Source organism: Emiliania huxleyi (assembly GCF_000372725.1).
Source record: "Emiliania huxleyi CCMP1516 unplaced genomic scaffold EMIHUscaffold_32, whole genome shotgun sequence".
Taxonomy (NCBI): Eukaryota; Haptophyta; order Isochrysidales; family Noelaerhabdaceae; genus Emiliania; species Emiliania huxleyi.
In genome coordinates, this window is record NW_005199601.1 from 387760 (window position 1) to 411944 (window position 24185).

General features: G+C 73.7%; 3 protein-coding genes across 3 annotated transcripts in view; 2 read left to right on the forward strand and 1 right to left on the reverse strand.

Annotated features, from left to right (window-relative positions):
- EMIHUDRAFT_207692 (hypothetical protein) overlaps window positions 1-19113 on the forward strand; it is a gene marked incomplete at both ends in the record, with an annotated part of 20711 nt that extends 1598 nt beyond the window's left edge. Inside the window, 31 exons of the mRNA XM_005774053.1 lie at window positions 616-733; window positions 947-1171; window positions 1702-1895; window positions 2094-2240; window positions 3927-3998; window positions 4080-4703; window positions 4785-4975; window positions 5078-5389; window positions 5519-5573; window positions 5826-6094; window positions 6347-6491; window positions 7034-7438; window positions 7751-7813; window positions 7979-8023; window positions 8308-8985; window positions 9082-9405; window positions 9568-9812; window positions 9933-10065; window positions 10471-11001; window positions 11638-11700; window positions 11887-12109; window positions 12314-12375; window positions 12529-13578; window positions 14233-14787; window positions 15238-15513; window positions 15673-15729; window positions 15811-16083; window positions 16225-16503; window positions 16852-16974; window positions 17119-18285; window positions 18931-19113. Coding sequence (XP_005774110.1) covers window positions 616-733; window positions 947-1171; window positions 1702-1895; window positions 2094-2240; window positions 3927-3998; window positions 4080-4703; window positions 4785-4975; window positions 5078-5389; window positions 5519-5573; window positions 5826-6094; window positions 6347-6491; window positions 7034-7438; window positions 7751-7813; window positions 7979-8023; window positions 8308-8985; window positions 9082-9405; window positions 9568-9812; window positions 9933-10065; window positions 10471-11001; window positions 11638-11700; window positions 11887-12109; window positions 12314-12375; window positions 12529-13578; window positions 14233-14787; window positions 15238-15513; window positions 15673-15729; window positions 15811-16083; window positions 16225-16503; window positions 16852-16974; window positions 17119-18285; window positions 18931-19113 — 9087 coding nt within the window. The remainder of the gene's footprint in view (window positions 1-615; window positions 734-946; window positions 1172-1701; window positions 1896-2093; window positions 2241-3926; window positions 3999-4079; window positions 4704-4784; window positions 4976-5077; window positions 5390-5518; window positions 5574-5825; window positions 6095-6346; window positions 6492-7033; window positions 7439-7750; window positions 7814-7978; window positions 8024-8307; window positions 8986-9081; window positions 9406-9567; window positions 9813-9932; window positions 10066-10470; window positions 11002-11637; window positions 11701-11886; window positions 12110-12313; window positions 12376-12528; window positions 13579-14232; window positions 14788-15237; window positions 15514-15672; window positions 15730-15810; window positions 16084-16224; window positions 16504-16851; window positions 16975-17118; window positions 18286-18930) is intronic.
- Window positions 19114-19258: 145 nt separating this feature from the next.
- Window positions 19259-20038, reverse strand: EMIHUDRAFT_207693 (hypothetical protein; the record flags this gene model as incomplete). Its single annotated transcript, XM_005774054.1, has 4 exons — window positions 19259-19376; window positions 19626-19750; window positions 19817-19892; window positions 20004-20038. The coding sequence occupies 4 exons, from the start codon at window positions 20036-20038 to the stop codon at window positions 19259-19261; spliced, it is 354 nt and encodes a 117-aa protein (XP_005774111.1).
- A 1042-nt stretch (window positions 20039-21080) lies between these two features.
- On the forward strand, window positions 21081-22465 carry EMIHUDRAFT_207694 (hypothetical protein; the record flags this gene model as incomplete). Its single annotated transcript, XM_005774055.1, has 2 exons — window positions 21081-22114; window positions 22327-22465. The coding sequence occupies 2 exons, from the start codon at window positions 21081-21083 to the stop codon at window positions 22463-22465; spliced, it is 1173 nt and encodes a 390-aa protein (XP_005774112.1).
- Window positions 22466-24185: the final 1720 nt, after the last annotated feature.

Here is a 24185-nt window from a genome sequence, read left to right on the forward strand (position 1 = left end):
GTTGGCACCCCCCCCCCCCCCTTCCCGGAGGAGCCCTCCCCCGGGGGCGGCGATGCAAGGAGAGCTCGCCCTCCGAAACAAAGACCGCCCCCCGCCCCCCCCCCGCGCGCGCGCCAGGTCGAGCCGTCGCCAGAGGCGGCGGCCGCCGCGCTCGAGGCGACTCGAGGGCAGCTGCGCCGCGAGAGCGCGGCGCCGCCTCCCCTCGACGCCCTCGCCTCGTCCGCCTCCCTGCAGCAAGCCTTGCGTCGCCTCTACCACTCCGCCGCGCCTCCCGCACCCGACGCCGCCGCCCCCTCCGCGTCGGACGAACGGGCGGGCGGCGGCGCGCCGTCGCCGCGCGCGTCCGGCTGGGCGCATGCGCCCGTCCCCGAGGCGGGCGGGGCTGAGGCGATGGCGGCGGCGCTCTCGCAACTTGCCGTGCCGCCGCTCCCGCCCGCTCCCGCCGCCGCACCGCCCGCCGCCGCACCGCCCCCGCTGTGCAGCGCGCGCGGTGCGGGGGACGGGTCGCAGCGGCCTCGGCAGCGGCTCGCGGCATCGCACGTGAGAGCGACGGCAGCGCGGCGGACGGGCTGCGGCAGCAGTCCTTCACGCGTCACTCGTTGGCTCAATGAATAGGTCCGCGGCCGCGTGGCGGAGGGGCTGCTCGGCGAGCCGACGAGCGGACGCCGCCGCCTCGCCGCCGCTTGCACCCGCCTCCTCGCCCCGCTCGACCTGCGATCGCTCGTGCTCTCCGGTGGCGGAGCCGACTCGCAAAGCGGCGCCGGCGGAGGAGCAGAGAGGGAAGAGGCTTGCTCCGCGTCGCTCGGCCTGGCGTCGGCGGTGCTGAAGCTGCTCCTGCTGCTCCCGCGCGCCGCGCCGCCCCCCCCTCACGCCGCCGGCGGTGCGGGCGCCGCTCCGCCCGGTGGAAACGCGTGCGGGCTCTAGGAACCTTCTAGGAACCTTCTAGGCGCCGCACCGCCGGGTGGTGGAAGCGCGTGCGAGCTCCTCCGGCTGCTGTCGGCGCTGTTGTGCACGTTTTGCCTCTCGGCCAACTTGCCGACGGGCTCGGCCGGCTCGCACACGCTCGGCAGCGCCGTCGGCCGCCGCCTGAGCGCCGTGCTTTGCCGCGGGCTGCTGCCGGCGGCGCTGCGGCTGATTCGGCGCGAGGCGGCGGCGATCAAGGCGGGGCGCCGTAGACGCGGCCTCGGACGCGTGTATTCCGGCGGGCACTCGAGGGGAGACGTATTGAAGTGCCGATTCGGCGGCCCTTCGCTGTATCCGGAGCGCGTGTGCGAGTGCACTGCACGGTGCCGCCCTCACACCCTGCCTGGCGGTGTGTCTTCACACCACAGGAAGACCACCTCGCCTCGAACGCGCGACGCCATTGGTAGCTAGATCTACTCATTGATGACTCATCTCACAGGTCGGCCACCTCGCCTCGAACGCGCGCCTCTGCGCCGCCGCCGCCCTCTCGTGGTCCCTCTCGGCCTCGGTGCCGCTCCCCGCCCTCTTTGAGCCCGCGGGGAGGAACTTTCTAGGAACCTTCTAGGAACCTTCTAGGTGCCGCTCCCCGCCCTCTTTGAGCCCGCGGGCCCGCTCGGCGTTGGCTGGCAGCACGCACCCTCCTCCTCGGCCGCACAGCCGACCGCTGGCGCGGGGGACTCCCCCACCGCCTCAAGGTACCCGAACCCATCCCCCACCCCCACGGTACCGAACCCATAGGCGCGTGGGCGGCCCTCCGCGCCTGCCAGCCGCAGCCCGCCGATCCGCGGGCCGTCGCGCTGCTGCTTCGCTGCACCTCGCGCTTGCTCGTCGACGTCGACAGCGAGCACGACCAGGCGGCGGCGGCGCGGCTCGAGTCGGTGCCGGTCCGCCTCGCCGGAGGCTTCAACCTCGCCGCCGAGGCGCCGTGCTCGGTGCGCCGGCGGCTGGAGCAGCTCTTCGCGCTGCCGGGCCTGACTCTGCTCGACACTACCTTGGGCCTGCTCCTCGCTTGCTCGCTCGCGGCGCCGGCCGCCGAGCCGCAGCCGCCCTCCCCCGCCGCGACGGCGCCGGCGCGCGCCGAGCTCGACGCGGCCTCCCTCCTCGCGCGCGAGCTCCTCGCCCCCGACGAGGACGAGCCGCCGCAGCCGGCCGGCTCGGTCGGCGCGCAGCTGTCGCTGCAGCTGTCCCTGCTCTCGTTTCTGGGCGGGCCCGTGCTCGGGCGCGAGGCGCCCGCCGCCCTCGCGCCGCTCGTCCGCCGCTCGCTCGGCACCCGCCACGTGCGCGCGCTTGTCCTCCTCCTGCAGCACGGCGCGGAGGCTGCCGCCGGCGCGGGCGGCGCCGGCGCGGGCGGGCCGGCGCAACAGGCGCAGGTGCAGCAGGTGCAGGTGCAGCAGGTGCAGGCGGCGCTCCGCTCCCTCGGCGAGCGGCTGGCGCCCGCCCTCTCCGAGGGCATGCAGGCGGCCGCCCTGCGCGCCGGCCTCGTCGGCAGCCCGCTCCCCGAGATGGCGGGCCGTGCCCCGCCTCCCGCCGGCGCGCCGGACGCGGCCCCGGTCGCACCGCTGCGGCTCCACCCGCAAGCCCTCTCCTTTTACGCGCGCGTCGCCACCATCCGCCTCAGCTCGCAGCTCTCGGCCTCGCGCGGCGCGCAAGGAGCGGCCGCGCCGGCCGACCCGGTCGTGATCGACGTGCTCCACGCCGCCGTCGCCGCGCTCGCCGCCGCCGCCACCGCCGCCACCGCCGCCGCCGAGCCGCCGGCGACGCCGCCGCTGCCGCCGCCGCTCCCGCTGCCGCACGCGCAGCTGCTGCTGCTACTGTGGCACTCGCTGCCGCCGCTCGAGCGCGGCGGGGTCGGCTGCCGCGTCAGCGCCGCGCTCGCCGCCGCGGCTCACTTGCCGCAGTCGCGCCGCCCCGCCGGCTGGCGCGGCGCCACGCTGCGGCTCGCTCAGCTCCTCGACTACATGGTTGCCCACCCGGACGAGCCTCCGCACCACCTGGCCTCGCAGCTCGCCTCGACGCTCGCCGAGCTGCCGCACTCCGCCAGCCACTCGAACCACCACCCGCCGCCGCCGCCCGCCGCCGCCGCCGCCGCGCTCGGCTTCCACCTTGGCTCCTTCGCCGCGGTCAGTGGGGCGGCCGCGGCCGCGTCGTCGCAGGTGGTCCTCGGCAGCGGGTCGCCGGCGCACCGCTACGAGCTGCGCGCGCCCCTCCCCTCCGAGCCGGCCGCGAGGGCGGCCGCCGAGGCCGCCGCCGCCGCCGCCGTCGCGCGCCGCGTGCGAAGCCGGCCGCTCGCCGCGGGGTCGGCATTTGCTCTCGACAGTGCGGTGGTGGATTGCGTCGTGGCGCTCCTCGCCGCCGCGATGTCTGGCGGCGCCGCCGCTCGTGACCGCTGCGGCGCCTCCGATGCGCAGCTCTTCCTCGTCGCGTGGCGGCTCTTGGGCGCCGCGCCCGCGGCGCACCGCATTCCGGCGCCGCCGCCGTTCGCCGGCGCCGCCGCCGGCGCCGAGGCGGTTGGCCACGCGCTAGACGCTGCACGCATTTCCGTGGCTTCGCTCGAGACGTCGGCCACCTCCGCCGCCTCATCCGCGGCGTCTTCGGCGCTGGCCGCCTCTGTGGGCTGGATGCGAGCGGCCGCGACGGGGCTGGGAGACCCAGACGCTGCCGAGACGCGGCCAGCCACGCCGACGGGGGCGGAGGCGGGGGCGGGTGCAGAGGTGGCGCGCGGCACTGCTTCGTTCGGAGGCCCCGGTGGGGCGGCGGCGGTGATGAGCGCGCACGCGCTCGCAGCAGAGGTGGCCATTGCCACCCTGGCCGCGCGCGCCCCCCCCGACGCCGTTGCGGCGGTGGCCGCCGAGCTGCTGCCGGCCCTGGCGACTGCCGTCGCAGCAACCGCCGCTGCCGCCGCCGCTCACGCCCGCCGCCTCGCCGCGCCACACCACCGCTTCGAGCAGAGTTCGCTCGTCGAGGCGGTCGTGCGGACAGGCGCCATCGACCCGGCGGTGCCGCCGGGCGGGCAGCTCGCTCCGCCGGCCGTCTTGGTGTCGATCGCGGGCGGCGGAGGCGCCGCGCGCGCGCTGCTGGCGCCGGGCGCTCGCTCTGCGGCGCTGACTCGGTACGAGGCCGCCGCCGCAGCCGACGACAGCGGCCGGGACGAGGCGGCACTGCTGCGGAGCCTGCTGGCGCACTTGCTCGCCGTGGACGCGGCAGCTGTCGGCGGCGGCTTCGACGGCGACGGCGCGTCGGCTTCTGGGGCCGCCTGGATGGATGTCGGCCGCGGGGCGGGCGGCAGAGGCGCCAGCGAGAGTTGGCGTCTCTCTGCGGCGGCCTCTGCGATGGCCAGTGAGGTCTTGCGCGCACGCACTCAGCTCGCCATGGACGCGGTGTTGCGCGCGTGCGCCGCCGCCGCCGCTTGTGCGTCCGGAGGCGGCGAGGGGCTCGTGCTGCAGTGCGGTGCTCTCGGCCGGCAGCTGCTCGGCCTCTGCCTCGACGGATGGCAGGCGCACTGCGCCCCGCGGCTCACTGCGGCCGCGACTGCGCTCCTGCCCGCGGCGGCTGCGCGCGCCGCGTGGGCGGATGTCATTCGCACGGGCCGGCTCCACGCCGCGGTCTCCACTGCCCTCGACGCAGCGATGCCTCCCGCCGCGTCTGCTTCGCACTCTGCCGCGGTCCTCGGGCTTGCCCTGGACAAGCTCGAGGGACTGCTCGCGTCGAACGACACGGCGGCGCACGCGTTGCTCTGCTACGTCGGCGTCGCTGAGCCCGACCCGCCCGCCGCCCCGCCGCAAGACGGCGGCGCGGCCGGCCGGTTGCCTGAGCTCGCCGAGCTGCTCTGCGCCGCCCCGGCAGGCGGCCATCTCGACGAGCGGGCGCTCAGCGCAACGCTCGCCCTGCTGCGGCACGATGAGCGGCTTGGACGAGACCGTGCCGCCGGCTGGCCGCTGGCGCCGCGCACGGAGCCGCTTGTGCTGCGGCTGACGCTATCCCTAGTTTCCTTGCGCGAGGGTGAGCTAGAGACGTGGCTCTCCTCCCGTTTGGATGCCGCCGCCGCCGCCGCCGCGGCCGCCGCCGCCGCTGCCGCCGCCGCCGCCGCCGCCGCCGCTTCGGCCGGTGGCGGGAGCGGCGCTTCGCCGCCGGCCTCGGGCGACGCCGCTGCCGCGGCGTCCGGCAGCAGCGGGGGTGGCGCGTGGCAACGGCTGTCGCAGCTCCTCGGAGCGCTCCTGCTCGCACCGGCGGAGGGCGAGAGCCCACACGCGCTGGCTCAGGCCGCGCTGCAGGCGCGGCTCTGGCCGGCGCTCCGTCGCCACCTCGAGAAGTGTTGCGCCTCGACGACGCAGGGCACTCCGTTCCGCGGGGACGGCACCACGCCTCCGCAGCCGTGCCTGTGGTCGGCTTGGGGCGCCGACCTCTTCGCACTGATGCGCGGCTTGGCGTTCCAAGACGCCGACGCCGGGGGGGCCGACGCCGCCGACGCCGCGGCCAGCGGGGCGCGGCTCGAGGAGCTCATTCGCCTCTCGCTCGCGCTCCTCGAGCGGGTGCGTGGCTCTTCTTCCCGCCAGAGGGTCGCGGGTGGCGGCGCGCTCGCGCTCTCCGCCTCCGACGCGGAGGCGATGGAGGTCGACGCGGCGCCGACGCCCGCCGCCGCCGCCGCGACCCCTCTGCCGCGGCGGCCGCCCTCGCCGCCCCCGCCCCCGGTGGGCGCCGCTTGCGCGATGCTCGAGCTGCTGTCCGAGGTGCTCGGTGCGTGCGACGCCACGGGTTTGATCCTGAGCAGCGCCGACGGCGGCGGGCCGACGGCGATGCTGGAGGAGGCCGCCGTGGCCGCGGTGGAGGCGTCTCCCCTCCCGGCCGACGCTGCCGACGCCGAGATGGTTTGCGCGCCGGTGACCGCCGGCGGCGCGGTGGTCCTCGCCCGCGGGTCTGTGGACGAGTCGAACGCGGACTTGGCCTTGCCTGACGAGGCGTCGGCAGTTGAGCGGCGCGCGAGGCAGCTGGCGTGCCGCGTGTGCACGTACGCGGTGACCGGCTCCAACTTCACCGACCAGCACTGGTACTACTGCTACACGTGCGGCCTCACCCAGTCGGAGGGCTGCTGCTCCGTCTGCATCCGCGTCTGCCATGCCGGCCACGTCGTCTCGTACTCGCGCCGCTCCCGTTTCTTCTGCGACTGCGGCGCCGGCGGGCTTGCCTCGCGGGGCGTCCACTGCAAGGCTCTCTCCCCGCGACGCTATGTGCCCCAGCCGCAGTCGCGCGTGGCGGCCGGGGCGACGGGCTCGGCGCCCACCGCCGCCCCGGCCGCCGCCCCGGCCGCCGCCTCGAGCCGCCCCGCGGCCGCGCGCTCCGCCGCCGTGACGACGCTGCCGCCGCCCTCGCTCACCGGGCCGAGCAGGCTCGCGCTCCTGCGCTGCATGGCCGAGTCGAGCTTCGTGACGGTCGTCTTCGGCGCCTACGAGTGGCTGCTCTCGCTGGCGCAGGCGGAGGAGCGCGCCGCCGCCGCCGTCGGCATCGCCGCGTCGGAGCCGGACCTCTTCCCAGTCGGAGAGAGCGCGAGACACGTGGTTGCGCCCGCGTCTGGCCTCGCCTCGCTCCGGCTGCTGCTGCGGCCGGGCGCCTGACGACGCATGCCTCACAACCGACCCGCGGCCAGCCGAGAGGACCCGAGAGGCCCCCGAGAGTAGGCGCCTTCGACGTCAAGCCGAAGCCCGACGCGTCCCACGCGCGCGAGATGCGCAACCTGCTCGCGACGGGCGGCTTGCCTCGCTGCGTGCTGGCCGCCTCGCCCTCCGGCTTGCTCGCCGTCGCCGAAGCCGACCGCCTACACCTCGTCGACTCGGCGACCGTCCTCGCGCTCGCCCCGCTGCCGCCAGGCTGCGGCGAGGGCGGAGGGTCGCCAGCTCTGAGCAACCCCTCTCACGGCGCCGGCGCTGCCGCCGTGGCAGCGGCGGCCGCCCGCGCCGCCGCCGCCTCTGCCGGAGCCGGGGCCGCGGCGGCGGCGGCGGCGGCGGCGTCCGTCGCCAGTGGCGGCGTGGCGTCGGCGACGCCGCTCGAGCGTTCCGCGCTGCGCACGCTCTCCAAGACCGCCCTCGGCTTTGAGATCGTCTCGCTCGCCTTTTGCCCGGCCGACAGCACGCTGCTGCTCGTGGCGGGGCTGCGTGCCGCCGCCGTCCTCACCGTGAGTCCGCGCGGCGAGGTCTCGGTGCGGCTGCCGCTCGATTTGGGGCTCGAGACGCCGACGGCATCGAGCCCGCCGCCGTCGCTGTTGCGCGCGCTGTGGGCACCCGGGGTGGCTCCATGCGTCGGCCTCCTGAGCGGCGGCCCTGCGGGCTGGGTCAAGCTCTACGATCTCCGCCGCCACCGCGGCGCGCCGTTTGCCCACCTCGCGCCTCCCGACGAGCCTCTCAAGGACGTCACCTTCGCCACCGACGCTGCGGCCGGGCCGGAGGCCGCCTCTCCGGGCTTGGTCGTGCTCGCGATGAGCGGGGTGGGAACAATCTACACGCACCGCTTCCCACCCCTGCCCGCCGCCGCCGCGGCGCCCGCCCCCGCCTCCTCCTCCATTCCCTCCTCGGCGGCGCTGCCCGCCGCCGCGCCAGAGCGGCCCCGCCCGACCGTCCTCTCGTCGGCGCTCGCCGTGCCCGCCGAGCTGAGGTCGCGGCTGGGAGTCACGTTGCACTACTCGCCTCCGTGCGACCTCCTCTTCACTTCCTTTGCCGACGGCCGCGCCTTTGTGCTGCGGCTGGATGCGGCGCGCACCCGCGCCGTCCGGGGCTGCCCCCTCCACCCAGTCCTCCAGGCGGCCAGCGTCGCCGCTGCGGCGGGCGCGCCCTGTGGTGGGAGCGGCGGCGCGGGAAGCGCGGTCGGCCCCGGCGGCAACAGCGGAGCGCCGCAGCACCAGGCGTCGCACGCGGCGGCGGTGGGAGCCGGCGCCGCCCCGGCGGGCTTGGCGGCCCGCTGCGTGCCCCACTCGCACTGGCGCGACGTGCCGGGCTGCCGCGGCCTCCTCACCGCCGCCTGCCGCAAGACGCTCCAGCCGCTTCTCCTGTGTGTCACTCCGGCGGCCATCGAGGTGCAGCCGCTCCGCCCCTCCACGCGCATCGAGGGCATCGCGGCCGCCGCCGCGCCGGCCCACGGAGCCGCGGCACGGGCGCCGTCGGCCGAGGTTGCTGCGGTTTGCTGGGCGCGCGCGCCGAGGGGCGGCGTGGTGCGCTGCGGGGCTGCGCGGCTCACGGCGCCTGTTGTGAGTAGGCGCTCCACGAGGACGGGTCCCTCTCGTGCCACCAGGCGACGGCCTCGCGCCACTGCCCCCCCCCCCCCCTCCCCTCCCCCAAACCCGCGCCGTCCCCTCGCCAGGCGACAAAGCCACCCGGCGGCGGCGGCTCGCAGCTCGACTCGTTGCGCGCCGCGCTGCTCCGCGCCTTCGAGCGTCGGACGAGCGCCACGCGGCTTGCCTTCCGCGTGGACGCCTTCGAGGAGGGCTCCTGCGTCACCTCGTCGCCGGAGGTCACCCTCTTCGTCGACGCGGCGCGCGGCGCCCCAGACAGCATCAAGGCGCGCCTCTCCGCCGCGTCGGACGACTGCATCGTCGGGCAGGTCGAGTACGGGCCGATGACGCTCTCGGTGAGCAACTCGTCGTCGGACCTCGTGCCGATCGGAGTGCGGCTGCTCCTCGGCGCGTCGCACCCGCACCAGGTTCCGTCGTCGATCCGGCTCTTTGGGCGGACGGTGTCGACCGTGGACGGCGAGCGCCGCTGGTACGATTTGCCGTTCACGCCGGCCGAGTCCATCGTTGGCCAGCGCTCCTTCTCGCTCACTCTGGCGCCGGCGCACTCTGGCGCCGGCCCTCCCGTCCTCAACGCTGTGGAGGTGTTTGGGGCCACGCGGCGCGAGTTCGGCTTCGACATGCAAGTGACGGCGCTCTCGGCGAAGCACCTCACCCCCAGCGCGGCCTCGTCTGTCCACGGGGGCGAGGGCGGCCTCCGCCGCCGCCAGATCCTGGTCGGGCTCGAGACGGCACTGACGGAGCTACGAGTCTTCCACGCCGTCGCGGCCGCCACGGGCGGCGGCGGCGGCGGCGCGGGCGCGGGCGTCGGGGCCGCAGCGCCGGGCCGCGAGGCGATGCTCGAGGCGTTGCCCCGCGCGCTGAGGCTCGACGGCTCGCTGGCAACCCTGCGCCGGCCCGCCAAGTCGCTGCTGCGCCTCCTCGAGCCGCAGCGCGAGCGGTACCACGAGATCAAGGACGGCGCCCTCTTCCGCCACACGGCCGCCGTCGCGGAGGCGCTGGCTGCCGAGCCCTCGAGCGCGGGCGCCGCGGCCGCAATGTCTGCGGCGGTCGGCGGCGCCGACCGCGCAGCTCTCGGCAGCGCGTCTGCCGCCGCGGCGGCGCTGCTGCCGCTGCTCTCGGCGCTGTGCAAGGTGGTCCATAAGAGGCCGCAGTCGCTGCTCCGCCACGTGCGGGCCGAGCCCGCCTTCCTCGCCACTCTCTGTGCCGGCGCGCAGCGGCTGCCGGCGCTGCCTCCGTCGGCGGCGGCGTCGGGCGGCGCGGGCGCCGCTAAGCCGAGCTTGCGGCTCGTCTACTCGTCTCTCGTGCACCTCCTACTCGCTTGCGCTCAGCACGCGGTGGAGGAACCGCCGCCGGCCGCCGAAGAGGGCGGCGGCCGGGCAGCAGAGCCGTCGGGCGGCCCAGCGCCCGCGCCGCCGACGGCTGCCGAGCTCGACGCGCTGCGCCCCATTTGGTCGCAGCTCTCGGCGCTGCTCCTCTCGCAGAGCGAGAGCGTGCGCACCGCCACGGCCGCCGCCCTCTCCCGCGCGCTCCTCTCCTCGCTGCCGAGCGGGGCAGCGCCCCCCTTTGACGGCTTGTCGCCGCGAGAGGGGGGCGGAGCCGGGAGCGGCGGCGGATACGGATACGGCGGCGGCGGCGGCGGCGGCGGCGGGGACGGCGGCGCGGGCGGCGGCGCGGGTCGCGGGCTGCGGCGTAGCGCGGGCATGGGCGGGGCGATGGGCTCGGCGAAGAGCGTCGAGTTTCTGGTGGCCAACAGCTGCTTGGGCGGCTCGGCTCCGCTGTACGCGGCGCAGTCGGCGGTGCTGCCCCTCCTCGCGAATGAGAGCGAGGTGGAGGCGTCCGGAGTGGTCGTGGGGAGCGCACACATCGGCGACGACGACGACGACGAGCACGGGGGCGTCGGCGCGGGAGACGACGACGAGGCGATGGCGATGGAGGAGGAGGAGGACGGGATGGCCGAGGTGGAGATGGAGGACGACGACGACGAGGAGGCGCACGCGCGGGATGAGGCCGAGGAGATGTCGCTCGAGGCGGAGGCGGAGGCCCTCGCGTCTGCCGCGGCGGCGGGAGGCGCCGACGCCGACGACGCCGACGACGACGCGATGCTCGCCATGGCGATCTCCATGTCGCTGCGCCAGGCGCAGTCCGGCGGCGGTGGGGGCAGAGGCGGTGGGGGCGGAGGCGGCGGCGGCGGCGGGCCGAGCGACCCAGGCGGCGGCGGCCCCAGCTCTGAGGGAGACGGCGGAGGCAACGAGGGCAACGAGGGCGGTGATGGAGAGGGCAGCCCGCCGCCGCCGATGGCACCGATGGGCCTCGCGGCTGCCGAGGGAGGGGAGCCGTCGCTCGACTCGGCGCCCTCGGCAATGGAGATGGACACGGCACTTGGCGGCGGCTCGCTCGGTCGGCCGGAGGTTGCGGGTGGCGCGAGGCGGCGGCAGCGGCACCTTGTTTGCTGCTTGCGGCTGCTCATGCTGGAAGGGCTGGAGGGGCTGTCCAACACATCCGGAATCACGGCACTCCCATACCTGCAGCTGCTTGTGCAGTTTGCAGGGACCGAGCCGCCGGCAGCCCTGCACGCCCCCTCCGCCGCCACGGTCCTTCCGGAGGGCGCTGCTGTTGCTGCGCCGGCCGGCAAGCCCGCCGGCGCCTCGGCAGAGGTGCAGGAGGCCATCGGTTGGGGCGTCGCTGTGGCAGACGCTGTCTCTGCGCGGCTCATGTCGGCGGGAGGCGCCGAGCAAGCGGCGTCACCTTCGGCCGCCAAGCCCGTCCGCTCTCCGGCGCTCGAGTGCGAGCTCCTACTCTGGCTGCTGCTCTGCCTGTTGCTGCACCGCGACAAGCGCGCCACTGCAGCCACCGCCGCCGCCGCCGCCGCGGCGGCGGCGGCCAGCGCCGCCGCCACAGTCGCAAACACCGCCGTGGCCACCGCCACTGTTGCCTCTGCTGCCGCCACACCAATCCCGCACACTGCCGCGACCGCAGCTGCCGCCAGCTTCCCGCCCGCCGCTACCCCCTTCGCCGCGCCCGCCGCCGCAGCACCGTCTGCAACCGTCACCCTCGCCCCCGCCGCGACACTGGATCCGGCGGCGGCGGCGGCGGCGGCGGCGGCGGCGGGTGGCGATCTCGCGAGCTCGGCCATGCAGGCGGCGCTCGCGGCGCGACTCGCCAAGAATGGGCTGCCTGCGCGGCTCCTCGAGCTCGCCTCGCGCCTCCTCGCGCACTTCAAAGAGCAGGCCTCACGCGGCGGCGGCGGCGACGAGGCCGCGCCGTCGGGTGGCGGCGCTGCCGGCCGCGCCTCGCTAGGCGGGCCATCGTCCTCCAGCTCGCGGCCGGCGGGCGGCAGCGGCGCGGCGGCAGGCGGGGCGGAGGGGACGGCTCGCGTGCTGGCGCCCTTCTTCTCGGAGGCGTACGGCCGCATGCACGCGAGCGACCTTTTCGAGGAGGCGGCGCAGCTGCTGCTCGACGCCGTGCTGCGCCTCGCCCAGCGGCTGGCTCAGCGGCAGCTCCTCCTCCCCGCCCACGCGCCCCACGCGCCGTCCCTGCCGGCGGACGCGGAGGCGGGCAGCGGCGCGCTGGCGGCGGCGGCGGCGCCGTGGACAAATATCCTCTTCAAGATGATCCACGCGCCCGCGCTCTCCTTCGCGCGCAAGCAGGCCAAGAAGCTCCTGCTCGCCCTCTGCGGCTCCAAGCCGAGGTACGCCGAGCTTCGCGACGCCGGCCTCGCCTCGATTGAGCTCGCGCGCGTGCGGCGCGTCCTGAGCGAGGCGCGCGTCCTCGACGCCTCGCCGCCGCACGAGGGCGCGGCGCCGGACGGCCAGCGCATTGGCGGAGACGCTGCCGGCGGTGTCGATGCCGGGGGCGGCGGGATCTGGATCGGTGGCTTCGGCGAGTCGGGAGGGCTGCCGCCGCCGCCGCTGCCGTACGATTCGCAGCTCGAGCTGGCGGGCAGCCTCGGCCGGATGCATGAGGCTGCCTCCGCGCAGCCAACGCACTGGGCGCGCTACTGCGCGGCGCGCGGCGGCGACAGCGGCGTGGCCGCCGCGCGCACGCTGCCGCGCGACGCGGCGTGCGCGCCCGAAGCGACCCTCCCATTCCTGCTGCGCGCGACGTTTGCCTTGCGCGGCGAGAGCTCGCTGCTGCACGTGCTGCAGCTGCTCGGCCTCGCCCTCTCCCCTCCCGCCCCCGCCGCGGCGTCCACCGCCGCCGCGGGCAGGCAGCCCGGCCGGGGCCCTCTGGCCGCGCCCGTGCCCCCCACGCCCCTCCCGGTGGCGGCTCGCCCTCGCATCGACGTGGAGCCGCTGCTTGCCGCGGCGCAGCTGGCGCGCTTCGTCCGCCTGTTTGCGCTCTGCGGCCGGGCGTGCATCCGCGCCGAGGCTTGCGCCGTGGTTGCCGGCTTGTGGGCGCACGCCACGCGGGAGCAGCGCTGCTCCATCTACGCCTCGCTGCGCGCGGTGCTCCCCGCGCTCCCCCAGCAGGGCGCCGCGTCGCACGAGCTCATCGTCCTGCTGGGCAATTTGCTCCTTCCGGCCGCCGCGTCCGCCGCCGCCTCTGGCGCGGTGACCGACGCAGGGCTCCCGCCGCACATGGCGAGCCACGTGATGGACTCGTTTGTCGCCGCGCTGCGCGCGCAGCATCAGCTGCTGAGCGCGCACCCGAACGCGGGCACCTACGCCGCGCTCGGCTCGCTGGTCGAAGTCGATGGCCACTACCTCGAGACGGCGCCCGCGCACGCGTCGGCCCGGCCGGAGGCCGCGCCGACGCAGGTCAAGCTCGAGTCGCTGCAGGCCGAGACCAAGTTCACCGAGAATTGCCAGATCGTGCGGCTCTCCGCGTCGCACACGCTGCACGGCGGCGTGCTGCGGATCGCCGACGTGCGCCGCTCCATGATGGTCGCGAGCATCCGCCTCTACGCGCACAACAAGCCCGTCGCCGACGCGGGCGAGCTCAAGGGGCGGTGGGACCTGTGGCGACGCGTCAAGACGCTCCCGGTGGCGGCCGGGCAGGCGGAGGTGCGCTTCGACTTTAGCGTGCCCGTCGTCGCCACCAACCTGCTGATCGAGTATGCAACCTTCCACGAGCCGGCCGTCGGTGCGTCCGAGAAGCTCCAGTGTCCGCGCTGCTCGCGCTCGGTGGCCGATCGGCACGGCATCTGCCGCCACTGCGGCGACAACGCCTACCAGTGCCGCCACTGCCGCAACATCAACTACGAGCACCTCGACGCCTTTCTGTGCAACGAGTGCGGCTTCTGCAAGCACAGCCGCTTCGAGTGGCTGCTGCAGGTCCGCCCCTCTTACGTCGTCGAGCGGATCACGACCGAGGCGGAGAAGAAGCGACTCGTCGGCATGGTTGAGGCGGAGCTCGAGTCGGCGGACAGGCGGCACGGGGCCCTCGCCTCGCACCGCCGCGCCATCGAGGCGCTCCTCTCCGCTCCCGACGAGCCGCTGCTCGCGGCTGCGCCCGTGTCGCCGCTCGGCGCGACCGCCGCCAGCGCCGCCGCTGGGGCCGCCACGGCGACGGCCGCACACCCCGCCGCGAGCGCGATCTCTGCAGACGCGCTCGCGGCGGCGCTGCCCGGCTCGACGGCGGCGCTGCGCCTGCGCGGGCGCATCTGCCTCGCCGCCGCGCTGTACTCGCGGGAGGCGCAGGCGGCCGACGAGGGCCTCTTCAAGTCGGCGCAGACGCTGCACGCGGCGCGCGCCGAGCTGCTCCGCTACATGCGCTCGGGCGGCGGCGACGAGAGCGAGGCGCGGCTCGCCCCCGCCGCCCCCTCCGCCGCGGCCGGCGCCGCCGAGGCCATGGCCGCCGAGGCCATGGACACCGGGGAGGCCTCCCCTCCCACCGCCGCCGCCGCCGCCGCCGCCACGCCACCCTCTTCGGGCTCGCGCACCGGCGTGGCGGGCGAGGCCCCGGCCGCCGCGGCCGCCGCGGCCGCCGCGGCCGCCGCGGCCGCCAGCGCCGGCCCGCCGCGGTACGACTGCGCGGTGGCGTTCGCGGTCGAGTGCCTCTCGCTCTTCTGCCGCCTCGCCGGCGAGGACGCGGCGATGCGCGACGCGCTGCTCGCGCGCGGGCTGCTCGAGGAGGTGTTTGCAAACTGCCTGATCAACGCGCCGCGCCGGTGCGTCGGGCCGGCGACGCGGCTGCTCTGCACGCTCAGCCTCGGCTCGGAGGCTGCGACGACCGCGCTGCAGCGGCGGCTCTCCGCGCGGCTGCAGCTCTGCCTGCTCCACCACTCTGCGCTGCCGCAAGAGGAGCTGCTCGCGCCAGAGGTGACCCTCCTCTGCGACCTCGCGTCGATGCACGACGACCTCTGGCCCCAGCGGCTCGCGATGCTGCTCGGGGCGCTGCGCAGCGGCATCCGGCTCGTCTCGGCGCCGCCGCCGTCCTCCGACGCGGCGCAGCGCCCCTCCACCTCCTTCTTGTGCCGCCGGCTCGTGCTCCCTTGCCTGCGCGTGCTGCTCGCCACCATAGCGCCGCCCGCCCCTGTCGTACCGCCGATGCCGTCCGGGGCAGCCTCGCCCACCCTCACCGAGCTCGCCGGCGCCGGAGGCAGCGGCGTTCGCGCGGCGGCGCTCGACTTTGGAGCCTTCCTGGCGAGCCCCGCGGCAACGTTTGCTGGCTGGCACAGCGGCTCCGGCGCCACGGCCTCCCCCGCAGCGACCGTGCAGTCGCGCGCTCGCGCCGCCGCGCTCCGGTGCGCTCGCCGGTGGCGCGCCGCGGCGGCGGCGTCCGCCGGCCGCCCGCCGCCCGCCGCCGGCGAGTCTGGCGGCAACTGGCTCTGCGAGCTGCTGCTCTGCGAGGCGTCTCCACCCGTGCGCGAGGCTGGCGCGTCGCTCCTGCTCCGCCTCGCCGGCGGCCTCCCGACGGCGGCGGCCGCGGCGTCGCCCATTCCCGCCCTCTCCCCCAGCTGCATGCCCACGCCGGCCACGCCGGCCACGCCGGCCCCGAGCGAGGGCGGGGCGGGCGGCGCCGCCACCGCGAGCGGGCTCGCGCTGGACTTTCTCGAGGCTCTCATCGCGCCGGCCTTCATGCGGCGGGCGGTGGCGGCGGGCGGGCTGGCCTCGGCCGAGTACTTTGAGCTGCTCCGCGGCCTCGCCGCGCCCGCGTCGCGCCGCCTCTTTCTCGTCGCGCGCGGCACTCTCCCCCACCTCGTCGCGCTGGTCGACGAGGAGGCGCGCGCGGTGCGGGCCGTCGAGGAGGCGGACGGCGTGCTCGACCTGCTGCAGGGGCGCACGCTGCGCGCCCTGGTCGAGCTCCTCGCCTCGCTCGTCGAGCCGCCGACAGTCCGCGAGCGGCTGCGGCGCGGCGGGCGCGACGGCGCGCTGGTGCCCGCGCTGCTCCGGGCGCTGCTGTGCGTGCGCGGGCTGGTGCTGCAAAAGACGTGCCACACCGAGGCGTGCGCGGCGCAGCTCACCGCGACGCTGGCCTCGCTCCACAACGAGTCGGACTCGGAGCGCCGCCGCTTCCTCGCCGCCTGCGTCGCCGCCGTGCGGGAGCACGTTGCCGCCGCCGGCCTCGACGGCAAGGGCGCGCCGCAGGGCGGCCGCGCGGACCCGGCGGCGCTCTCCTTCCTCTTCGAGCGGCTGTGCGGCCTCGTCTGCCCAGAGCGGCCCGAGCCGGACTACCCGCTGCAGCTGAGCAAGGCTCCGACGCAGGAGGAGTTCATCCGCGGCGCGATGACCAAGAACCCGTACATGAAGTCCTCGCTCGGCCCGCTGATGCGCGACGTCAAGAACCGGATCTGCCGCGACCTCGACATGGTGGGCCTCATCGAGGACGACAACGGGATGGAGCTGCTCGTGGCGGGCAAGATCGTGAAGCTCGACCTCCCCGTCGCGGCCGTGTACGAGCAGGTGTGGGCGCGCTCGGACAGCGCGCTCGCGCGCGGAGCGGGCGCGCCGGGCGGCGCCGGGCGGGCGGCCGCCGCGGGGCTGGCGTCGGCGGGCGGCGGAGGCGACGACCGCGGGCCGATGGTGGTGGTCTACCGGCTGCAGGGCCTGGACGGCGAGGCGACCGAGGAGATCGTCGAGGCCATCGACGAGGAGGCGGCCGAAGAGACGGACCCGGAGGCGGAGTTTGCCCTCTCGGCGGTGGTTGGCGAGGAGGGCGGCCTCGAGCTGCTGCTGCGGCTGCTCGAGGTTGCGGGCATGCCTCGCGCCGGGCAGCCGGGCGAGTGCATCGTCCTCCTCCTCAAGCTGCTGCACGCCTGCTGCCGCATCCGCGCCAACCGGCGCCGCGTCCTCGCGCTCGGAGGCACCGCGCGGCTGCTTCGCGTCGCGCCGCAGGCGCTGGCCGTCGCGGCGGCGGCGCTGGGCGAGAATGCGGCGCTGGCGGCGCAGCGGCTGCTCGAGACCATCGAGGCGCTGCTGGAGGAGGAGATGGTGGCGCAGGCCGAGGCGGCGGCCGTCGACGGCGAGGGCGAGAGCGCGATGCAGGTCGACGGCGGCGGCGACCAGGACGAGTGGCGCGGCTTTGTGCTCTCGCTCTTGCACGAGCTCGAGGCGCTGCGCCAGCGGAGCGAGGCCGAGCCGGCGGCGCGCGAGCCGGCGGCGGCGCTCTGCCGCGCCGTCACGCGCCTCCTCCCCCTCGTCACTCGCGGGCGGGCGGAGCTCCTCCGGCAGCTGTACGCGCACTTTGAGCTCTACGCCGACTTTGGCGCCTGCGACGCCGCCGGAGACGCGGCAGGTCGCCACGCCTTTTGGCTCGAGTGCCTCGTCGGGCTGCTGACCGAGCCGCAGTCTCGCGTCGCCGCGTCTCGGGCCGCGGCGGCCGCCGCGGCGATGGCGGCCGGCGGCGGCGGCGGCGGCGGCGGCGGCGGCGGCGGCGGCGGCGGCGGCGGCGGAGATGCGCCGAGCGGCCTCGCGTCGGCGGGCGCGCGCCTTATCGAGGTTGCGGCCGAGGCGGGGCTGGCGCGAGCGGGGGCGGCCTACCTGCTGTCGGCCTTCGCCGCCGAGCGGCAGGGCGCGACGGCGGCGCAGTGGGCCGAGGCGCTCAGCCGGCCCGCGCTTCCGTTTGTGCTGCAGCTGCTCGGGTCGCTCGCGCGCACGCACGCCGGCACGCAGCAGCTGCTGCTCGCGCCCGAGGTGATGGGGACGATCCACGCGCTGGAGCAGCACTCCTCCTCCGCCTCGAAGGCGATCGGCACGTGGGCCGAGGCGCTGCTCGAGGCGATGCGCGACGCCGGGCTCGCCGCCACCGTCGACCGGCTGCGCCAGTCGACGCAGGCGTCCAAGCGCAAGGCGGCGCTCGACCAGCGGCAGCGCATTCTGTCCTCGATGGGAATGTCGGCCGCGGCGGGCGACGGCAAGGGCCCCGGCTCGAAGCGCGTGGTCGTCTCGGCGGCGGCGACCGCGGCGCTGATCGGCGACCTGCAGGAGGAGGTTGGCCACGTGTGCGTCGTGTGCGGCGAGGGGGAGGCGTACCGGCCGGGCGAGACGCTCGGCGTGTATGTCTTCACCAAGCGCGTGCCCCTCCCGAGCCTGTGCGAGCCGTGCGGAGGGGCGGCGTCGGCCGCGCACGCCTCGCCGGTGAGCCGGGGCTCCCCCTTCTTACCGTACGGCAGCGCGCTCGGCAGCCTCGGGCTGGGCGGCGCGGTGGCGCCGTCCGAGGCGTGCCACACCACGGTCAGCCACTTCAACACGATCCACGTGCGCTGCCACCGCGAGGCGGCGACGGCGGAGCGCTCGCTCAAGCAGCCGAAGCAGGAGTGGGAGGGCGCCACCCTGCGCAACTCGCGCACCCGCGCCAACGGGCTCCTCCCCTTTTGGGGCGCCACCGTCGGCGAGGAGGCCTATGGCGCGTGCGTCGAGCAGTTTTGGGCGCAGGCGCAGTCGACGGGCCGCGCCGACGCGCCGCGGCCAAAGCTGCTCGCGCACAACCTGCGGCTGCTGCTGCTCCGCTTCGCGTGCGAGGAGCAGTTCTCGCACGACGCGCGCGGCGGCGGCCGCGAGTCCAACATCCGGCTGCTGCCGTACCTCGTGCAGATGGCGTCCTACTTTCTCGACGCCAAGGGCGAGGCGCAGCGCCGCTCGCACCGCCGCTCGCTCGCCGCCTTTGTCGAGGCGGAGGGCGGCGCGGGCGGCGCGGGCGGCGCGGGCGGCGAGGCGGCGACGGCGGCCGGCGGCGGCGCGGCCGAGTCGGTGCTCTTCTTTCTCATCCTGTCGCTGCTGCTGCACTCTCCCGATGAGTGGGCCGCCGCCAAGCCCGCGTTCCTCCGCAGGCTGCTGCGCGACGGCGCCGCCGCCGTGGCGCGGGAGCGCCTCGTCCTCGCCGCGCCGCCGCCACCGCCCTCCTCGCCGGGCAGCGGGCCGAGCCGCGACCCTCGCTCGCCGCTCTCGGCCCCGCTGTCCGGCCCGGAGGCCGGCGCCGGCTCCTCTCGCTCGCCGCACCGCCGCGCGTCGCCGCTCGTCGGCGCGCTGCTGACGGCGGAGCCGCCGGCGCTCGCGCCGCTGCCCGCGTCGGCCGCCGCCTCGAGCAGCGGCGCCGCCTCGAGCAGCGCCGCCGCCGGCGCCGCCGGTGCGGACGACGGCGGCGGGGGGGACGGAGCGCCGGACGCCGGCGACGCCTTCGCGCCGCTCCGGCCGGCGCTAATCTTTTTCGGCCTGGTGGACAAGCTGCAGTCCATCCTGAAGGACCCGCGGCCGTACCAGCCGGCCGAGGCGGGCGCGGCGCCCGGGGCGTGGGTTGCGCGGCTGGCGCAGCGGCTGCGGCAGCACGACCAGGCGGTCCTTTCCGAGCTCGCCTCGCTGCTGGCCGACTACGAGGCGGAGCTGCTCACGATGGCGGACCTGGACGAGGCGTTCGACGTCCTCGGCCTGACCGCGCTGGCGCTGGAGGCGGGCTCCGTGTCCGAGTTTGTGGCGCGGGCGAAAAGCGCCGGGTAGCGCCGGGATGGCGACACGCTCTCTTGATCCATTGTGGGTCACACATCTCAAAAGGGGGGGGGGGGGGGGACACTGATGATCAGATCAGCAGTTTGTGTGAGAGAGCTGAAAAATATTGTAAAAACCAAACCTATCCGAAAATGATTTAGGAAAAATGCCGAACATATATGGAATATATGCCGATTAGGAGAGTTTTTTCCGACGTTTTTGCCATGCAGAGACAAATACCGCGCCAGATAGTGTCGCCGTCGCCGCGGAGCCGCCTGTTGCGATCTGGGTCGCGTAGTTCGAATTCCTCAACTCGGCCTCCACACCCTCTATGTGGGCGAGAGGCGTGAGCCGCGCGCGCCGCGTGTCGGCAGAGTTCGTACACAGTACACAGTGTCGGTGTCAGTCCATACAGATACACTCTCTCACGTCGAGAGCGGCGCGTGTGCAGAGAGAACGGAGACGCGGAGGGAGGGAGGACGAACACACGCGACGCGACCAGACGCAGTGCTCATGGACACAACCGCTCCTTCTTGCCCGCCTTGGCCCCGCTCTTGGGCTTCTTCTTCCCGATCGCGCCCGCCTGTTTCCTCGCCTTGTCCGCGGGCTTCCGCTCGCCGATGGACGGCTGCGCCGGGCCGCCGTAGGTCTGCAGGGGACGCACATCGGATGAGCGCCCGCAGTGCAGGCGCGGAGCTGGGGCAGGCGCGCACACCGAGGCGTGTTTCGCGAGCTTCTTCTGCTTTTCGAAGCCCTGGAAGCCGAAGCGGCCAATCTTGGCCGACTTGCCCCTAGCGGAGCATGGACTACGAGTCAGCTTTGGCCTGCAGTGTGAGCATTTAACACCGCGAGAGAGACGAGGCACATGGGCAGCTGTGCGGGGCTGAAAAGAATTTTACAACATAACACTGGGCACGGGACTGGCTCGCACTCCCATCCCTCCCTTGGGTTGTCTGTTTTCTTTCTTTCTTTTACTGGCTCGCACTGGCACTAACAAAGGTACACGCGGCTGAAAAGAATTTCCGGGTGCCGGACAGCGGCAGGCGGCGGCGGCGTCGCAGGATGAAGCAGAGGAGAGCGACGCGACAGAGGAAGAAGCGACAAGAGAGAGAACGACTCCATCCCTCCCTTGGGGTGGCGTTTTATTTCTTTCTTCGGGCTGGCGCGTACTGGTTAGAAACTTGCGTTTCGAGGATAAGAGCCGTCACACGCGCAGCTCGGCATTGCATGACACTTTCACAGTCGAATGAAGTGCGTACACGTATACTGTAACGAGATCAACATACAACAACCACACTCTCTCTCACCGTACGCTCGTATACAGGATACAGCCGTATCTCGCGTCCACCCGCCGCAGGCCCGCGAGCAGTGTCAGCCGGGACGCGTAGCGAAAGAGAGACCGTATGACTTGGGTAGGCGTGCGACCGCAGCGCGCCCGTCGTAAGGTCGACGGGGCGCGCGTGTCAGCGAGAGAGTTGCGGGCGGAGCCATAGCCGACTTTTTCGAGGACGAGAGATACGCTGCTTCTGCCGATAAGTGAGAAGAAATCGCCCCTCTATCTCCCACTCGAGGCCACTTTAACACCAACACTGTGTGTGGAGAAATTTACCTACCTTCCTACGTGCAAAAAAAGAGGGAAAGGGACGACAAAGCTCAGACGTCAAAGCCTCGAACAAAGGTCAAAGCCGGCGGCCGCGGGGAACCCTACCTGCGGTTCACAGTCGTTGTCTTTCTTTAGCGCACGAGTCGTTTATTTGGGGTCGTTTGAGTCCTTTGGGGGCAGTTAGTCAGGAGCGCCCACTCGGGCTGCTCCACGAGCTTCCGCAGTCACTCCAGAAAGAAGAAACACGGCGTCGCTAGACGTCGAGTGGCCACCAGCCCCGGCCGCTACCCGGGTACAAGCGATGCGGACTCGCGGCTCTGCCCGTCGTGCGACGCTGCTGCTGTCCCAGCCGACGGACCTCCTAGATGCGTGCCTCATGTTTCTCGACCTCGACCAGATGCGCGCGACTAAGCCCACCTGCCGCAAGATCTGCAGAGCTGCACGCCGGTTGCTCAACGACGTGCGGTGGCTGGGCATGCATTTCCGCCTCCCGCACATCTACAACACGCTCCAAGACCTCTTGTCTTACGACGCGATGATCCAAGCCGCTCGCTGCCGCAGCGATCTCACCACCGCTGAGTTCGATGAGCGCTTCCTTCCCCGGGTTCTCCATCGACTTGACCCGCTCATCGAAGAAGAGTTCGGGCGTCTCCTTGAGGACGCTCGACGCGACTTGCTGTCGGGCGCGCGGCCGTGGCTGTCTCGCGCAGCTCTCGCGAGGGTGCGGGCTTGCCCCGCTGAGGCAGCGCAGCGCAGCGAAGCGGAGGCCGACGTCATTGGCCCGACCATGCTTCCGCTGCTACCGCTGCACCTGGCCTTGTTTGTACGGCTCAGCGGCGATTGCGTGGCCGCCCTCGCCGACGCGCACCCTCCGTCGCCAAGCTGGCCGCTCGCCGACCTGCTGCGGGCGCGTCAGTGCGGCGAGGCGGCTGCCCTCCAGGTGCTAGCTGGAGGAGTGGCAGCGGCGGCCAACAGGGGTGCTCTTCCTCTCCAACTTAGCGAGTACGAGCCCACATTCCTGCACGTCGCGTGCACCGGCACGCCCAGTGCGGCGCTGATTCGCGCCCTCCTCGAGCTGAGCCCCGTGGCGGCCGCTCACCCTCTCACTAGGGACGGCTTGTGCGAGCTGCCGCTGCAACGCCTCTGTCGTGGCATGGGGGAAGACGGCTGGCGCACGTCGCCGGATGCGCCGGAGGCCGTCGCGCTGCTCGCACGCGCACACCCCGCGGCGCTGGCGGAACGGGCAGATTACCAGTCGACCGACGGGGCGACACCTCTCTTCTTGGCAGCGCTTCACTGCCCAGAGCAAGTCCCTGCGCTGCTCGGGGTTTATCCGGCCGCCGCCGCGGTCGAGTTTGACGACAGCTGCAGTGACAGCGAGCACGCCGGCATGCTGCCGCTGCACGCCGCGTGCCTCAGCGGCGATGCGACGGCCATCCGCGCCCTTCTCGACGCCCACCCGCAGGCGAGACTTCCGGGACACCGCTCCCCCTCCCCCCTTTTCCCCGCGCTCCTCCCTCACCTCCCACCGCCCCTCTACTGCGCCCCCTCACCTCCCACCGCCTCTCTCGTACTGCGCCCGCTCACCTCCCACCGCCCTGTCGTACTCCGCAGGGCGCAAGCACGGCGAGCGCGGCCGGCCAGCTGCCGCACCACTGCGCAGCGCGGCGCGGCCACCTAGCGGCTCTGCGGCTGCTGGTGGAGGCGCACCCCGACGGCCTTCAGCACGAGGACGTGGACGGCTACCAGCCTGGCGAGTAGAGACCACGCCTCACTTTTTCACACCGGGGGTCCGTCCGGAAATGCTTTTCGCTGCGCATGCTCGAGCCCCCGGCGAGGGCTTGTGCTGTGAATAGCAGGTGTGGTCTCTACTCGCCAGGCTACCAGCCCTAGAAGCGGAATGCGGGCAGTCTTGAATTCGAGCTAGCGCCCGAGAGGGCACGAGAGGGCACGTGTTCGACTGTAGTCCGCCGTATTCGGGCGTAGTCACCGTCTTTCTGTCGCTCGTACTCACGCGGTGCTCTGAAGACTCTGCACGAGACCGCCCTCCCGCCGCCCTGAGGCTGGCGCATCCATGACGTAGGCTACCAGCCGGTCGACGAGGCTCTCTTCCGCTCGGCCGAGGGGGGGGGGGCGCCCCGCTGCTTGCCTATTTGATGGTGCACTCTCGGGGGCCGACGAGGACGTTCGAGGGAAGTGGCTGGCGAGCGCGATTGGCGGCATCTGAGAAGGCGCTTGCACACGTCTTCCTGTGGAGCCAGGAGAATGCTCAACCTTGAACCGTGCCCATGCGCGACTTGCTAGGGGTTGTGCAGCTCTGTGTCTGAGCCCCCCCCTCCCCTCCTGAGGACGCCGGGACCCCCGCCCCGGCCCCAAACACGTGCTCTAACCAGGCTCCGCTAACACGATTCGTCCCTAAAAAACACTAAATTGTGTCCGGGCCGAGCGTTTTTGATCTCTGGGTGAGTGGGCGCCCGCCCGCCGCCTCTGAGGGCAGAGGGGGTCGGGCCCCCTAGACTGAAAACAAAAACAAAGCTCGAAATACGAAAACAGCCAAAATCAGCCTGCGAGAGTCTGCCCGAGAGAGGCGCTGCGCGCCGCTGACCTCATGTGGGGATGTGTGCCGACCGACACCAATACTGATCTAAAACCTGGAAACCCTTGTTCAAAGCCGACCCTAAGCGCCATCCTTCCTGCTCTCACCTGATCGCTGATGCTGCTTCCCCGCGCCGCCTCCTTGGCCCCCTTGGGCGTATTTTCTACTCCCAGTGGGGGGACCGGGCCCCGGGCCTTGTTTTCTGTTTTCTGTTTTTCAAAACGCCCGCCCGCCCGCCACCCCGACGCGGCTCGGCCCCCCACTCACCCAGAGATCAAAAACGCTTGGTACCCGCGTCCCCCTCGGCCGCTGACTGATGTCCGTGATCGGCCATGACACCGCACACCTCCACGGACCGTCCCCTGACAGCTCCGTCGCCCGCGCTGGCCGCTGTGCGGGGATATTTGTGCATTGTGGTCGGCCAGTCCGACTGCGGCAGGGACTGGCCGCGACGCCAGTGTCTTGTGCTATGAGACTCTGGGGGAGCGCGGGGGCCCCCGGAGGCACCGTGCGCCGCGCCGCAGTGCGGTACAGCTGTCTGGACAGGACTGGGGTAACGATCTGTCGGGCTCGGGCCGCACCGCCACCGCCGGTGCACCGGTGTCAGCAGTACCGCAGTCAGACCGCAGCCGTATATACACGTGTACGACCGATCAGGTGTCAGCAGTCAGGTCGGAGTTTTCAGATGGTTGGAGTGTCTATCTGTACTGTATGTACGTCCTCGAGATCTCTCCAAATCTGCCCTCTACTTAGTAAGACGAGCCGTAACCGACTTAATCGGTGCTAGTAGAGACTAGTACGTAGTAGAGCCGGGGCCCCGTTTCCGCACTGACCGTACTCCAAGCGTGCTCCAAGTGCCCTTTGGCCTCACAAATAGCTCGCGCG